General features: G+C 35.8%; 3 protein-coding genes and 1 pseudogene across 4 annotated transcripts in view; 2 read left to right on the top strand and 2 right to left on the bottom strand.

The window, feature by feature from the left end:
• The first annotated feature begins 1,147 nt into the window (after window positions 1–1,147).
• Window positions 1,148–3,321, top strand: LOC110414206 (PLATZ transcription factor family protein). Its single transcript, XM_021425284.2, has 5 exons — window positions 1,148–1,547; window positions 1,658–1,834; window positions 1,951–2,025; window positions 2,454–2,594; window positions 2,726–3,321. Exons 1-5 carry the CDS (start codon window positions 1,545–1,547, stop codon window positions 3,053–3,055), a joined length of 726 nt encoding a protein of 241 aa, XP_021280959.1. The 5' UTR covers window positions 1,148–1,544; the 3' UTR covers window positions 3,056–3,321.
• Window positions 3,322–5,937: 2,616 nt separating this feature from the next.
• LOC110413160 (uncharacterized) lies at window positions 5,938–8,276 on the bottom strand. The gene is made up of 3 exons (XM_021423881.2): window positions 7,437–8,276; window positions 6,914–7,204; window positions 5,938–6,360 (listed from the first exon to the last, which is right to left on the bottom strand). Exons 1-3 carry the CDS (start codon window positions 8,124–8,126, stop codon window positions 6,238–6,240), a joined length of 1,104 nt encoding a protein of 367 aa, XP_021279556.1. The 5' UTR covers window positions 8,127–8,276; the 3' UTR covers window positions 5,938–6,237.
• Window positions 8,277–11,581: 3,305 nt separating this feature from the next.
• On the top strand, window positions 11,582–14,880 carry LOC110413161 (Plant VAMP (vesicle-associated membrane protein) family protein). The gene is made up of 8 exons (XM_021423882.2): window positions 11,582–11,776; window positions 12,205–12,275; window positions 12,371–12,452; window positions 12,635–12,750; window positions 12,844–13,005; window positions 13,146–13,187; window positions 13,796–13,873; window positions 14,503–14,880. The coding sequence occupies exons 1-8, from the start codon at window positions 11,725–11,727 to the stop codon at window positions 14,614–14,616; spliced, it is 717 nt and encodes a 238-aa protein (XP_021279557.1). The 5' UTR covers window positions 11,582–11,724; the 3' UTR covers window positions 14,617–14,880.
• A 135-nt stretch (window positions 14,881–15,015) lies between these two features.
• Window positions 15,016–16,477, bottom strand: part of LOC110413162 (flavin-containing monooxygenase FMO GS-OX-like 3) — a 2,392-nt pseudogene continuing 930 nt past the window's right edge. Inside the window, exons 3-7 of the transcript XR_016351044.1 lie at window positions 16,211–16,367; window positions 16,044–16,129; window positions 15,844–15,979; window positions 15,531–15,704; window positions 15,016–15,442 (exon numbers count right to left, since the gene is read on the bottom strand). The product of XR_016351044.1 is annotated as a flavin-containing monooxygenase FMO GS-OX-like 3 (transcript). The remainder of the gene's footprint in view (window positions 15,443–15,530; window positions 15,705–15,843; window positions 15,980–16,043; window positions 16,130–16,210; window positions 16,368–16,477) is intronic.

Here is a 16,477-nt window from a genome sequence, read left to right as displayed (position 1 = left end):
AGAAGTAACCTTTGGACATGATTCCACTGTCGATGGCTGATGATAAGGGGTGGGTGTGGGTTTGGTTTTGGGGTTGGCGCTGCTTTGCTCAGTGCTGCTGCTGCTACTGCTGTGGGTAATGCGTACGGTTTTGATGCCATCTCCAAACCCCCCTTTGTCTGCGATGTTTTACTCTGGCTTACTTTCTTTTCTGGTGATATGAAATTACTTGAAACACCCCCAGTCTTGTTAATAATGTCAGATACCTCGTGAACCTTGTTTATTGCAAGGAATTGGGGGCGGGGGAGGGGTGGTTTGGGTCCATTTTACCCATTAATAGAGTGATTTGTGGAATGAAAACCAGTAAACCACCACTATGGATTGCTGGATTCGACGCATGTGACTCAGACAAAAATTCTTTCTTTATGATCTATGCCATCATAATCATTGTCATTAGTACTATTCCTTTGAGCTAATTCCTGGATTAAAGTGTGGGAAATGTATTTATTAATGTCGGTGAAATAGTGATGTTCTCTTTTTTAGATTTGTGGACAGTATTCAAAACAGTGAATTTCGGCTGATTTCTTGTAGTCTATGGGAATCAGAATACCCAATTGAAACTAACTTCCCTCCTATCTCAACATACATTCAATAAAAATGGTGAATGTATAGACCTTATATTTGACCACAGAAAATTTCAAGCTAGTTGGCATCATTCCATTGTATAAGCATCCTTCAATAATTGAGCAAAGACCAGGAAATTGAATGGGATCATGGTGATGATGTAGAAGCCATGGAGTTATCCAAGACTACTGTATTCATCCACATAGTAAAAGCTGTGCAACAGCTGAGCATGAGCAGGATTTTGGACATAATCCTGAAAAGGATTCATGTATAGAGCTGTAATTCCATAAAAAAAATTGGTCACTTTCTAATCCCCAATGCCACTTGCCACTTTTCTTTTACCGTTTTCCACCGAGAACTGAGAAAAGTCACTGTTCTTGGTCTTGTCATTTTGCACTTAGCAAAGGGGAGAGAGACAGAGAGAGAGAATGGCAGTAACCCAAAACCATTCACAAAGAACCAAATGGTTTGGGTTTTAGGGTTTTCGGGACAAGGGCTCTTAGTAAACAGCAATGGAAGAAGAAAGTTTTGATCTTTGAGTTGATTTTTTCATCACTATTCTATTACTTTCTTTCCTTTTAATTTCCAGCCCTTTGCTTTTTAGTCCTGGCCTACCCGTTTTCCAATCCCTGTAATTAAAATATCCATATCTTTGTAATCCTGCTTTACAGTGGAGTAGACTACAATGACGTACAAATACACAAGAAAGACAGAGCACCTCTTTAAATGAGGCCAACGTCTCGCTCTCTTTCCCTTTCTTTCTCTCTCAGTCTCTTTCCTGTTTTTTCATTGGTAACAGTAACACCAGCCCAGTAGCAGTCGCCAGGCGCCGTTTCTCTTTTCTTGCACTCTCCTCTCCTCTCTCTGCAATAATGGTTAGTCCACCAGTATCTTCATAAGTCCTGACCAATCTCTCTCTCAAGAATTCAAACAAGAAAACCATGGTAAGTGTTTCCTTTTTCTCATTTTAAACTTTTTCTTCTGTGCTTTCTCTCTCTCTTGTTACCTGTGAAAGCTAATTGGATTACGTTGTCTTGTACATGTTGGTTTCCAGTTGTTTTCTTCACATCTACCTCGTTGGCTTCAAGTTCTTCTTTCTGAGAAATTCTTCAATGCTTGTATAATTCATGAAGATGCCAAGAAAAACGAGAAGAATATCTATTGCTTGGACTGTTGCATCAGTATATGCCCTCACTGCTTGTCTCCTCACAGCTCTCACAGGCTCTTACAGGTTCCCCCCACCCTCTTCAAAATTCACCTGAACAGTATCTCAAAATCCATTACTTTTTCTTTCCAATTCTTGATGATGCATGATTTCAAGTTTTAACTTTCCATGTCATGTTTCAGATAAGACGGTATGTCTATCACGATGTTATAAGGTTGGATGATGCAACAAAACTAATGGACTGTTCCTTTGTCCAAGTAAGTCATAATTCTTGCTCCTTAATTCAACTTGAAACAAACAACCTTGGAGGAAAAGAAGAGACATTGGAAAAGCATATTTGAATTAATTCCCTGTGCTTTTCTTTGGAAAAACACCCTTTGGGCTAATTTAATTAACCTTGGATATTTATTTACTGTGTGCATTTCTTCCAAACGACAAACAATGTCCTTGCTTGAAATTCAAATTATGTAAAGTATTTTTTTTGGCTTGTTTCAATTATCTACTGTCCATTTAACCACCAGATAATATAACACTGTTCAATAAAAAGAGCTGAGATTTTCAGAAAAGCATTGTCTGAATTCTGAAAGGAGTCCCCCATGCTCCATACGCTGCAAACTATTTTGTTATTCTTCAATGATACTCACTGCCTCTCCCTCTCTCTCTCTCTCTCTTTCTCTTTCATTAGTCATACATAACAAACAGTGCGAAAGTGATTTTTATAAACCAAAGGCCGCAGACAAGGCAGTTCAGAGGCTCCGGCAACTTCTGCAGCACCTGCGACAGAAGCCTGCAAGACCCTTATCTCTTTTGCTCTCTCTCCTGCAAGGTGCCTTCTTTTTTTTTTTTCTCTCCTTTTTATTCCCCTAACTCCATAACCACCATCTCCCACTCTTTTCTTGTCCACTTTTGCACGTCTGCGTCCTCACTATATCTCAATCATTTCACCATGTGTTGCAGATCAATTATCTGTTAAGAACAGAAGATGGGCTTTCCAAGTTCCTGTTTGAGTGCAATTTTTTGCCTTTACCTGAGGCGGGTCTGGATGATGGTCTGGTAACACCTGACTCCGTCCTTGAGCCGTCTGGTTCGACCAAGACGTCTTCCGGGTCTGGTGGATATGGTGAAGTGTGGTGCAGGGCAGTTGCTTGCACTGCCACGACAGAGATTGTGAAAAAGAAGAGGAGTAGCTTGACTGTATGTCGTCCGACATGTCCTCCAGCATCCGAAGTTTCGGGAAGTTTGATGAACCGGAGAAAGAAAACTCCACACCGGGCTCCACTGTATTGAATTTGTTGTCCTGGGGAAGAGAGAGAGAGGTAAGGGAGATTGGGGCATTGTTGGTATTTTATATTCTCATTCCAGACAATTTAGGGATGAAAACATCTCCCAATTTTGTTCATGTACACACTCTCCTCTCCCATTGCAAAATATTCATCCTCAATTTTTTTCCCTTTTTACATAGTTATAGTGAGTAATACTGACAGAAAGTGCTGTATTATTGCATTATCCCCTCTTTTTCTTCTATGGGGTTATATATAATATTTATATTCCCAATTATCTGTATTTATGCTTTACAATTTTATTTTAGCACTGTACAAAATCCTGTTTGAGTATCTGAGCTTGAATTGGAGAATGAAAGTTAATCAATTTCCATATAATTGAATGATTGATGGCCAATCTTGATGGGGTGATTGCAATTGGAAATCCCAGATGTGTCTCTTTCTGTTTGTTTTCTTCCTTCGCTTTCCATTTTTCCCTGGACAGGATAGGGACAAAATTGGAAGGCAAATAAGCCAATGTCCATAGAATTATTTACTGTTTTCCTTTCCCCAATGGCTCTCTTCATTTGAGAAAAAGAAAACCCTTTTTGAGTCTTGACTAGTCTAATGCTGATTTTGCATTTCAATCTTGGTTGGAACTTGTGACATTAATTTAGTGATAATATACTTTAGTTAGGGGATATCTTTGTACTTATATGTTTAAAATTATGCTACTTTGAGATACGTGTAAACCACTCTCCTTATCAGTTCTGCTTAAACAGGGAAGAGAACACCAAGTTTTTGCCTTGATTCTCTTCCTTTTAATTATTGGGTATATTGAAAAATCAGAACCAAAAGCGGTTTCTTTTCATAATTTTGCAGGAAAATTGTAGCTTTGACAGTGTAATAGTATCAGCCAGCTTAGACACTTTTGGCTTTTTGGTTCTGTGGTCTTTTCGGTTGTGTCAAAGCTTTTCCTTTTATTCTCCCTCTTTTCTAAAAGGGTTGGAAAGAAAGCTTTTAATTGCTGACTCTTCTATTTAAGATCTACACCTAAGATAATGCCAATTCTCATCGCACAGGAGAGCAAGTTGTGGGGGGAGGGAATGAGAATGAGCCTGGTGGACAAGGGAGTAGGATGCCAAATTGCCAATCCTTTTATGAAGAAAAGCACTTGGACAGTTTCAAGAAATAATGGGTTTGGAGGAAGACATTGATTATTTGGATTCTGAGTGGTGAGTGTCATTCAATGCTTCATCTGGGGCAAACCTAATCTTTTGGTTGTTAGGTGTCCAGCAGTTCCCTTCCTGATGTGTTTTCTTCAAAATTCCATTTGACCCTTCTTGCAACACTATCCATGTTTCTTTTCGCTATTTCCAGTATCAAAATGGACAGACGAGACAATATAGAATAGCTTGGGGGTTCGCATTTATTTCTCCTTCCCCAAAATGTCTTTCCTTGTATTTTCTCTCACATCTACAACCTTCATGGCTGGTTTCGTTAAAATATAATCGAATGAGATGAACTGTGAACAGGTGGAGCTAGGGAATCCAAATATTTTTTAACTAAGTTCTTTTAAGGTCCGTTGAGGATGAGAGAAATATCCCTTTGGAAACTGAAAGGTCGATAGAAAAAATTGGGTCACCTGATGCTAGGACAAGTGTTCGGCATTTACTGATCCTCCCTGCTGTGGGTTTCTGCCACGTATCAGGATATGCATTTGGCCTTTTGTCATGTCTCCACATGAATATAAGTTGTTGCCTTCAGAATAGCTTTGAAGCATACCGACGTTTGTATTTAAAGAAGCAAAAAAATTATTAGCGTCACGACGCCTGGACTTTTAGCATAAGAAAAGTAAAAAATGGGACCACGACATGCTCCTCCAGCTCTAGGTTTTGCATAAGTGGTAATAAGTAGACGCAGTTAATCGCCATCGATGTCACTTGTAGCTAGATTTATGTGCTTCTTCCTGGCTTTGTAATGCCATTGCCTGGTGCTGTTGATTGTTCAAAATCTCTGACAGGAAAAGGAATGAAGATACAAGTCGATTTTCATTTTATTCACACAATCTAATATGGGTCCAGAAATTACAGTAAGGTTGCATTCGCATCGGCTGCCGTGTATAGACCATGGACCAATGTAGGATAAATGCGTTCACCATTTTCTTACACGCTTTTAACTTCTCTGTAATTGTATGTAGAGCCCAAATTCTTCGACTGCAGGCTCTTGCCTGGCCCGCTGTGTCACCCTCCTTGTTTTCCTCCTCTATATTTTTACCTTTCTGGTGAAAGATTCTGCAGTCATTTTAACTTTGATGCCTGGTAAAAACCAAAAAAAACCGATGGTTCCACCAACGCCGGGTAGAGACTGGACAAAGCCATTAGAATAATAATAATAGCATGGATAGTTCCATTGTTGATAAATGTTAGCCATCAGTCAAATATCTGCTCCTGGCTAAATCAGTTGCTCACGACTGAAAACTAAAGGCTTGGGACCTTGGGCTTGGCCTCTATGGATTCCCCATACCACTTGGGGGGTGGATATGCAGCAGGGCTGGGGTCCAGCCACCGTGTTGGTCTAAAGCCTCATCCAACTTTGCCCACTTCAAGAATTTAAAAATTTGGGGTGAGGGAACTGCTACGCACTGGCTGAAAAGCGCTTGGTGAGAACCAGGAATGACCAGGCTACACATACAAAGACAACCATCACCATATATATTCTGTCCGCTAAATCAATTCCCCGCAGCAAGTATAAATTGATCGACCATTTCACAATCCACAAAACATAGACAATCAAGTGAGTCTTGAAGGCATTATTATACTTTTCTGCCTCATATTTGGCCTTGCGTTTGACTTGCAGCTCCACTTCCGACGTTCTCCAACTATTCTAGGACAGAAAACACCATTGGGGTGAAAAGGGGAGGAACACACAAAATAACATAGATTATAGAAGAAAGTTTCATAGACTAGTCCATATACAAAACAGAACTGCAGATGCTACCATGCTACGAATAAAAGATCACTGGGAAGTTCCAGTGCCATTTATCCTTTACACCATCGACACAAGGACTATTTTTAGATCAGCAAAGCGTTCACCAGATAGAAAAGCAAACTTCAAAGATCATAAACACACTTCAAAGGCATTATTGTCATGCTTCTCTGCTTGATCAAGCATATAAAACCCTCTGCCACTCCTGCAATTTCAGGCAGATCAAACTGCTTGCCACTTTAACAAACCCAGTTTACCAGAAGGATGGGGGTCGACAGCATCTAGCATTGCTTCCAGCTCGTCCAGCATGGACCTTCTTGCACCTCGAACCATAAGATCACCACCCTAAATACAGAACAAGTACGAAGCATGAAACCAAAACAGAATCTTAAAGAACAAAGTATAACAAGTTGAAACTATAGAACTCTGAATTCTCTTATCTTCATTCAATTTACAACATGTAGGACATTCATGTAATATCAATACAAGAACTAGTGCAAATTTTTAGCGAGGAGAATGTTGGTGAAAATTCCTTTACATAACAAAAACAAGAGCCCTGATATCAAGAGAAATCTAGTTCAGGAACCTGTTATCTAAACTAACAAAATTGAACTTACACTGCACAGTTCAATAACAAGATTACAGAAAGGACTGTTGACTTCGACTACAACTATAATAAAGAGTCCGGCCTTGTTACCAAGACTACAATATCAATCCACAGTGTCAATTGAATTAAAAGGTATATCCCATGCCAATATCCAAATGTAATCAATATTATGAATGACAATAGGATATAGACATGTTTAACATTTTCTTGATCATATGTTTAAGCAAACGAAACAACAAAATCAGAACAGAATTTAACGTGGATTGCGAAGCAAAAGCAGAACGATACTACCTGAATAGCATCAACAGTAAGGACAAGGGCGATAATACGCTCAGAGAAGCGCTGGCGCTCCTCGGCATCGCGGGCAATGTTCTGCCTGTAAGAGTAGTTATTAAACAATGCCCTGATTTCCTTCAACTTAGCCTTTGCCACGGCCAGCTCTCGCAAAGATCGTAAAGCCTTTGACCGACGGATGACATACGCCCTGAAGGTCCTCTCTATCACCAGCGCCGCTTCGTCCGGTGATAATACCTTCCTTTTCCCTCTTAATCTGGCCACTGCTCCAGCTCTCCTCCCGAAAGCCTTTCACGTTTCACAAATACATTCAATTTCAGCAAAAGCCAACAGCTATTGACATAGTTTCAATGGCATTATAGTCTACTTGTTTAAAAATTAAAACCTCCAAAAATATGATGTTTGAGTTGTGAAAATCCCAGACAAAGTGGGTTTTTCTCAACGTTCACGTGTGGCTTTGATCAAGAAGACAAGAAACAGTCGAACGGAGAGGCGTGAAGTTTGAAAAGTGAACACCTACTTGTCTGAGAAGCATGGCCGCATGATCTGCAGGCTCTTCGATCTCCACCACACGCACCGAACACTCTCCTTTTGTCTCCTCCTTACCTACCGCTTGGGATCCCAACACCTTAATCTTGAGTGGCACTTCCTTCTTCTGCGTACCTTGAATCTCAACCTTGCATTGTTTCTTCTTCTCAACGTTTCCCACGTTCCCTCCCTTGATCATCTCAGCCGTCCACTTGTACTTCCTATCAGTCCCATTCTTCTCCGGACTCTCAATCTCAGCCGTCCACTCGTACTTCCTCCCCCCCGAACCCTTGATCTCAGCCGTATATTGGTACTTCCGGTTTGCTTCACTCTTATCCGAACTCTTTATCTCAGCCTTCCACCTGTACTTCCTATCCCATTGCTTAAACCGGTCAGTACCGAACTCCAAACCAGAAATCCGATCAAGTAAAGCCCCGGAACACAGTTCCAACTCATCTGTAGCTCCGATCCTCCGATAACGCGACGAAAACGGCGTTTCCAAGAGGCGGGTCACATCTGTAACAGCATCAAAAGCCTGATCAAAAGGTGAAAGAAATAAACCAGGGAGGACGGGAGTTGGCTCAAAGACATCAAAGGGGAATGAAAGCTCCGGCTCTTCGCAAAACAGAGAGAAAAGGGACGGCGAATGATCGAAAAGGTCGAGTGCGCCAGCGAGAGACATGGGTCCTTGTTCAAAGAGTGAGATGGAGAGTGGGGAAGTTTACTGGTAGGGTGTGCTGGTGCAGTGAAAGTGATGGCGTCAGAGGTGAGAAGGGTAAAATGGGGAATTCGTGAAGTGTGGGACAGCTGGTGGTGGCGAACGGTCCAAAGGAGCATTGATTCGCCGCGTACGGACGGGATTGTTTTGATGACAGGGTGATAATTGACGTTGACAAGCTACATGAGCATGGATTAATTGTGAAATCACCGATCTGCTTTTCAAAAAAATAAAATAAAATAAAAGTAGCTTTGGCAATCAAAAAGAGATAAAGCAAGCGCATGATTTAAATATTAGAATAACAAACTCCTTCAAAAATGGAAAAAAGCATGAGCACCATGCATAATTTTTCATCATGTTTCATGGAATTTTAGTGCATTGAATTTTCACCATGAAGTCAATAATGAAAGAAAAAAAATTTAGTGCATCAAACTTAACTTATTTATGATATTTTTTCATATTCATTTGTCAATTATTGGATGCATTTTATAAATATGACACACTATAATATGATATAAAGTCGACTCGAAATTAAGTAGGTTTAGATTTAGAATAATTGTATTTTATGATTTCTTTTACCGATACGGTAAAAATAAAAAAATTTTATATCTTAAATATACTAAACTTAATTTTAAAAAAATACTAAACTTGCTTAATTTATTTAAAATTTACTTAAGACGTATTTAATTAATCATTTTATCTTATATTTATATAATTCGTGACTCATTTACTTAATCGCTTAACTTATGTTAAGAATTTATCATATTTCAATGCAACATTTAATGGAGGGACAAAGAGAATGAATCATTTTGAAATTACAAAAATGTATTTGTATGTCGGATGAGCAAATAAGTAGATTGAATGGTTTGATTCGTCATATTTAAAAACCAAATGAACTAAGCATTTAAAAAATAATCAAATATAGAATTTGTTCAATCGATTTAGTTTTGGACTAATGAACCAAAATGTTATCACCTTTTTTTATAAATTATAACATTAAAACGTATAAACTTAATCCATAATTACTAAATATACAAATATGTAAATATATAAAAAAAACATACATTTGTTCTTTCACTTACATAATTATGTCTTTTTATATAAATCATTAAATTAACATTCAAGATTTAACATAACAAAAAAATTAAAAATAATAAAATTAACATTCACAAAATAAAACTAACACAAGACCATTAAGTAAAGCTTATATCTTATTAATAAATGAAAAATTATTAATAATAATAAACTTTAATATATTTATATTAAACTTTACTATATAATAAATATTATTAATAATAATATCTTTAGATATTGATAATATATTAGATAGTAATGTACAATATAATATTTTTAATATTATTAAATTGTAAACAAAACCAATATTATGTTGTTCTTTATTTATAATATATTGTTTATTAATTATTATTTAAATTTATTATTTTGTAAAGTATTAATTACTTATTTATAATAAGTATAAGTAATATGTTAATTTTATATAGTATATATTTATATGTATTACTTTATTATATATATATGAAATTAATGAGACAACTTATATGTTATAATATTTTAATTTTTATATTAAAGTTTGTATAAATAATAACTAATTATAAACAATATGTTAAAAAAATTCAGGTGATAACTAATAAAATTATTGAATATAATTATACAAATAAAGTTTATTATAAGTTATAGTAATACTTATGTATAAATTAAATATATATAATATATTATTTTATTATATATATATGAAATTAATGACACAATTTATATATTATTATATTCTATATCAAAATTTGTATAAATAATAACTAATTATAAACAATATGTTATAAAAAGTAAGGTGCTAACTAATAAAACTATTAAATGTAATTATACAAATAAAGTTTATTATAAGTTGTAACAATGTTTATGTATAAATTAAATATATGTATATATTATATATTTACACAATTATATATATCCATAACATTTTATATTCTGAAACATTACTACTGTGTAGTAATTCTTACATATTAATATGTAAAATATTTACAATCATATATTATAATATTAACATATACGTTATATAATTTAAAATATATAATTTATAATTTTATATTAACATAAATTTATAAATAAATAAATAAAACTAATATTAAATTACTATGATTATAATTCAAATACGTACATATAATAAACTAATACATTTTAAGTAATTATGAATTAACCTTACTATCAATTTTCTTTTCAAAAAAAATTTACTATCAATTCTTCTTAATATATATAAAAAAATTTATATATTAATATATATAATATAAAAAATTTAGTTTGATTTTTTGGATGGATTGGTTCAAAAATTTTAAAACCAAGAACCAACAAAAAAATCAATTGAATCAAACATTTTGAATCAATTGATCAAAAAGACTAATTACACCAAACTATACCCAAATTATATTTGATTTTGATGAGTAATTGGTCATATTTGAATTTGTTCACCCTTAGTCATGAATTTACCAAAGTTAATTGTGCCATAATTTTCTTTATTTTGCATGAACAAATGGCATGTGAGATTGTGATTTTGTGATTGCTTAATTTACTATTTGCTAGATAAGCTCACTAGTATTAGATTTTACATATAGAAAAGTAGTAAGATAATATTGTAAAATTCCAGTGGTTGTTTGATGAAAATTTGAAAAAGGATGTTAAGACAACACGAAAATGTTAGCATTATCAATACATATTACATAAAATTTTATTAATAGTAACCATTATTGTCATTAAGCATACTACCAGTCGTGTGTTAGTGGTTGGCTAGTTAAGGATAAAAATATAAGAGTTTTTACTATTTAATGTAATCAAAGAAGAGTAAATTTTGAATTGATTTATTTAGATTATGATTAGATATTGAAATGATTTCTTAATTTTTAAAAAATTATTAAAAAACTATTAGTATCTAAAAAATCTATGTAAGAATTTTTTTTATTTAATGTAATCTAAAAAAGAGTGAATTTTAATTGATTTATATATATCATGCATAAGATATCAGAGTGACTTCATATTAATTTTTAAGAAATTTATCTTATGCACTGATAATTGAGATTTTAGACACTATAATAAGATAATAAGTCCAATTGGCCTTCATTACATTAATTATTTTTCTCGAAAAAAGGATTGAATTTCTGTTTTTGAGAAAAAATTAAAATAGTATAGAACCAATAATTATAGCATGGGCCCAAAAACTCAAAATTCCCACAATTTCATCTCTCTGTTCTTGAAATTCATTTTCTACCCTTGGTCTGGTTGTTTAACTCTAAACATTATAGGGGTACGCACACTATCATAATCGACGGTTAAGAACGGTCACAGACATCACCCCCGAGTGAAATTAGTATATTTTTAAGGAAATAAAGAAAAATGATAAAGAAAAGTACCTTTGAAACTGCTTCCTCCTGCCCTTTCTTTCTTCACGATCTCCGCAGATTCCAGCATTTCCTTTTCCCCACAATCTCTAATTTTGTTTTTATCTTCCCTTTCCTAAGAGAATTTGGTTTTCTTTTTGTAAATTTGTTGATAAGGAGCCATGAGTACGGGGGATCTTATCAATATTCAACCAACAGAGCTTAAATTCCCATGTAAGTTGCTTCTCACCTGCATTTCCTTTTCCAGTTTGATGCTTTGTTTCCTTTAAGTTCGGTATTAAAGCATCAACAAGCGAAATAAAGGAAACGAAATAAGGAATGTTTGGAACGTCGATCTGATGTATTAGTTTCGTGAAGATCACTTCGATCATGCCAAACGAAAGTTTGTTCATTTTGATGCAAATATAATTTGGTTGACTTACTTTATTTGTTTCATCATATTCCCTAATTTGAGATAAATAGGAAGAATGATACTAGATTTAGTAAATTTGAAACCTAGGCATAAATGAACAGAAGTATTTAGGTTTTAATCTGTTTAAGGAAGACGTTAGTTTTTTTTTTGAATTTTAAATTGAAATGTTTTATTTATTTGTTTTGGGTTAAATTTTCTTCTATGGAATACGTGGCTTGTTATTTCAAAGTTGAATTGAGGAAGCAAAGCACATGTTCTATGCAATTGACCAACAAGACCGAAAAATATGTTGCCTTCAAGGTACTTGATTGTTTCATTTCATTTTATTGTGATTGGATTTTAGATTGAGATGTTTGTATGATATGAAATTTTCCCCTTTTAACACTCTTCAACAGGTTAAAACAACCAACCCCAAGAAATATTGTGTCCGTCCCAACACTGGTGTTGTTATGCCTGGAAGTACATGTAATGTCACTGGTAAGTGTTCTGTAATTTATTAAGTTTTAACGAGAGTTGTTTCTTTATCATAGTTTATGCTTTTGATCCCTGCGGCAGCTAACTCATTTGCGTTTAATTGTTTTATTTGATTTTATGTCTTTGAATGTACCTTATTTCTTTTATTTCTTTATGGTTTATTGATATGAAATTAACCCTTGCAGTTACGATGCAAGCTCAAAAGGAGGCACCTCCTGACATGCAGTGCAGGGACAAGTTCCTCCTCCAGAGTGTGGTTGCTCCAGAGGGTACAGCTAACAAGGACATAACTTCAGAAATGGTATGGTGGCTATGCCTCTGTTGTTTCTTTTGTCAACTTTGTGGTTTCTGCTCTATGTTGGTTGGATGTAAATTGGCACGGTTTGGAATGCAGTTTAACAAGGAAAATGGTCGGGTTGTGGAGGAATTCAAATTGCGGGTCATTTACATTCCTGCTAATCCCCCCTCTCCTGTTCCTGAAGGATCTGAGGAGGGGACTCCTCCCAGAGCATCTATGCAAGAAAATGGGAACCAAAATGTTTCATCATATGAGGATGTAAGTGTCTTAGCTGGCAGGAAAGAAAATATTATCTCTTCTTTTTCCCTTGCCTTTATCAACTATTAATGGAGAATGGCATTACCCATTAGTGATATACTTTGTGTTCTTTTGTTGCTCAACTTAATACCAAAATTTAGGTATCAAGATCTTTAGAGGAGACAAAAGAAAAGTCCTCAGAGGTATTTCATCTCTCTGTTGCTTTGTTAATATCAAACTTTTTCTATAAATAAGCATTTCATCTTAATAATTAGCACTCTATCTGGGTTCATGGTTGCAATCTCTGAGACTGCTTAGGTTCCTTCACATTTCCCACTCCTCTAATCTCCTTATTGTTTTCAGAATATGAAATATGCATTTCAATATGTAGGCAGTGAAGGTTATTGTTTTACTCTTTGCTTTATGCCAATTACACTTATAATAACCTGGTGTAGACTCCTCCGGAATTATCTTCTCACTGCGACTAATAGATGTTCAAGGTATTCTTCAAGTGTGTAGTGATAAAAGACAATAAAATCCTGCCAAAAGAATAAAGAAGGGTACATATGTAGGGGATTAAAGTTTCTCTACCTTCTCATGATATTTATCTCCTTAATGCTGAAGGTAATTAAACTTTATTAGAAAATTAATTCATAACCCATGCAGTTTTGTGATATCCTGACATGTCTGATATTTTTACGTGCATTAATGATTTTATTAATCATTATGGTTGAGATGTATTTAATTAGGTGAAACTAGCTCTATGTTTGAGATGCCATCAAACTCTTTTTAAATGCACTTTTATCTCCAGGCATGGTCTCTGATCTCAAAGTTGACAGACGAGAAATCTTCTGCTTTGCAGCAAAATAAGAGGCTACTTCAAGAACTGGTATGACCATACACTAGCAGATGTCTTTGTGTTGATTATTTTATGCATCTGAGAGTATCAATCATCGTTACCTTTCATGGTCTCTGATATATTATGTTCATCTTTTTTTAATGTCCTGTTTCCATTGATTCTGTTTGGTCTCACTTCAACTCTAATGTGCCATATGGCACACCAGTGCAATGCTGTGGGGAGCCCTCCCACCACACTGCACCCCATATTTTCCCCAAAGTGCACCCTTAGGCCGCCACCCTGCAAACCCCCCGGGCATGCCAAAGTGGTGAAATTTAATTTGGGAAGAGATGAAAGCAAAATTTTAATGTTGCCTTTGGCATAATGACTGCTTTGCAGTCAATATTGCTCCTTATTACTGCTTTCTGCTCACCTCCATAACCATGTCTGTAGGACATTATGAAATATTCCTCCTTTAATCCTTTTTGTTTGTCTCCACCTCTCCCTTCATTTTTCTGATATAATCCCTTGTTATGGGAATGCTGCTATGCTTTGGTGTTTCACATTGTAGTCTTCCTGTTCTCATTGTTCTTACTGATTCTCTTTTGTATAAATTTATAACTGTAATTTATTCCCATTTATGCTCATTACGTCTTTGCCATAACACATTCATCATGCAGGAACTGATGAGAAAAGAAATTAGTAAAAGTCGTGCTGGTGGCTTCTCTCTATCGTTTGTGGTGCTACTTGGTTTTCTTGGATTCCTGATTGGCTATCTCATAAAGAGAGTTTAGAAAGAACTGCAGTTGGAACCATCTGTTATTCAAAAATCTGGGTGCAAGCAGTAATTGGCTGCCTTGTTTTAATTTTTTTTTTGTCCCGGACTTTTAGGTCCTTGCCTTTTAGTGTGTAAAAATCGTAGCCCCGATAATGTGTTAATCATAGTGAAATGATTGATTGCTCAAGTTTGAACAGGTGAATTGAGTCTGTGGTGGTTAGATAGTTGCAAAAGCTTATGTAAACTAAGATATTCTTAATGAATTTGCCTTTTCCTTGCAGCTCCACGAGTAATGCCTTCATTCCTTCATAATTTTGTATTTTGAGCAGCTTGAACAAAGCTGATGCTTGCATTTTTCCAACACTGCTACATTGGGATCTTTGTTGGAGCATCCCGTCTCTGCTTCCAGAAATAGTTTATCAGTGACTGCCCTGGGAGTATTTTGGCATAATATCTGATAAAATTCTCCTGTACTCCCTGTTTCTATCTTGTCTCCTGCTTGATATTTGCTGTTAGATGTGTGTGAGATAAGTAGAGACAGATAGAGAGGGACAAAGAAGCTCATCTTCCTCAGATTGTAGCATTATACTGGTTGGAACTTGAGGAAGAAAAGGGGAAAAGGAATATTGCCTCTTCAAAGGATAAAAGGTTAGCATAAGAATAAGACAGCACAAAACGTCTGTGGAAGTTAATTGGAAGAATCTATCTCTTGTATCGATTTGTCAACATCCCATGTCGCCGTAAAATGATCTAATGTCCTTTATGGAGAAAAACAATAATTCCCTCCACTTGTCCAGAGGCCTCAAGTCCAACTGAGCAACAAGCCAATTTTCACTGTCAAACTGCCATCAACATAACAATATAGACGTTAAGAGGAGAGAGAGAGGGAGAGAGAGAGAGAGAGGGATTTTGGTTGGGAAAAGTGGAAACCTTGTCCTGCTGAAGGTTGTGAGTTTGACGATCGGGCCATCCAGTCTTCTCCATCTGACGCTAAACTTCTTGAACAGAAATCGCCATCTCTTCTTGGGTCGGCAGTTCTACCTTGCCAGACAAAACTTTTGCCACCCATTTCGCTTGTTATTCTATTACCAAAGTGGGCACTGCCTGATTGTGTAATCAACTATTAGATAGATGACTCGTAGCATCAGGACTTGAAAGTTCAGTTTTCTTGTTCAGAAACATTGATTAGCCATGAATATAATGCTTCGGAAGTATTCGAAACAAATGGAAGAGAGAAGTTTACCCTGTTAGGTAGTCCCACGAAAGAAAGCCAAGGGGCTAAGCTTGGTGGAAAAACATATTTATACAGACGTCCAACACGGTTGTTTTCCGCAGTAATTATCCCATTTGATCTAAGAAATGGGAAATGGTATTTGTACCTGCAAGAGATTTTGTTTGTCAGGAAAAAAGTATAGGAAAGAATAGATTCAATTATTTTTGGACATCCCAGTACAGTGGATAATGACATCTGCATCAACAATTGATCCATCTTGGAATACCACCTTACCATCTTTACCAGCGCATTCAATCTGCAGAAAGTCACAGTGTATCAGGAAAAACAACCCGCTTAAGGTTTAACTTCAAAAAGCAACTCAACTGTTAAGATGAACACGAAACATTGAATGCTGCCAAGTGTTCTTATGATTTTCCAGCTTTTTCAACTGGAAACCAGGTCCTCTAACAGCCTGATGAACTTGTTTTGCAAGACGGGAGACCTCTTTCAAGATGTCACTGGCAGTTGATCCGTTCCCGATTACTACCACAATCGGTCAGCCAGAACCCAGAATCGATTCAACAACCTGTGTATTCTCTTGGTTGAGCCCATGTATTAATACCAGGGACGCAGCTTCAGCCTTAAAGAGAGCTGCAGGTTGATA

Source organism: Theobroma umbraticum, unplaced genomic scaffold (genome assembly GCF_002168275.2).
Source record: "Theobroma umbraticum cultivar Fairchild unplaced genomic scaffold, ASM216827v3 scaffold_4.1, whole genome shotgun sequence".
NCBI lineage: Eukaryota > Viridiplantae > Streptophyta > Magnoliopsida > Malvales > Malvaceae > Theobroma > Theobroma umbraticum.
The sequence above is the reverse complement of the archived record's forward strand: the minus strand, read 5'-3'. Positions and strand labels throughout refer to the sequence as shown.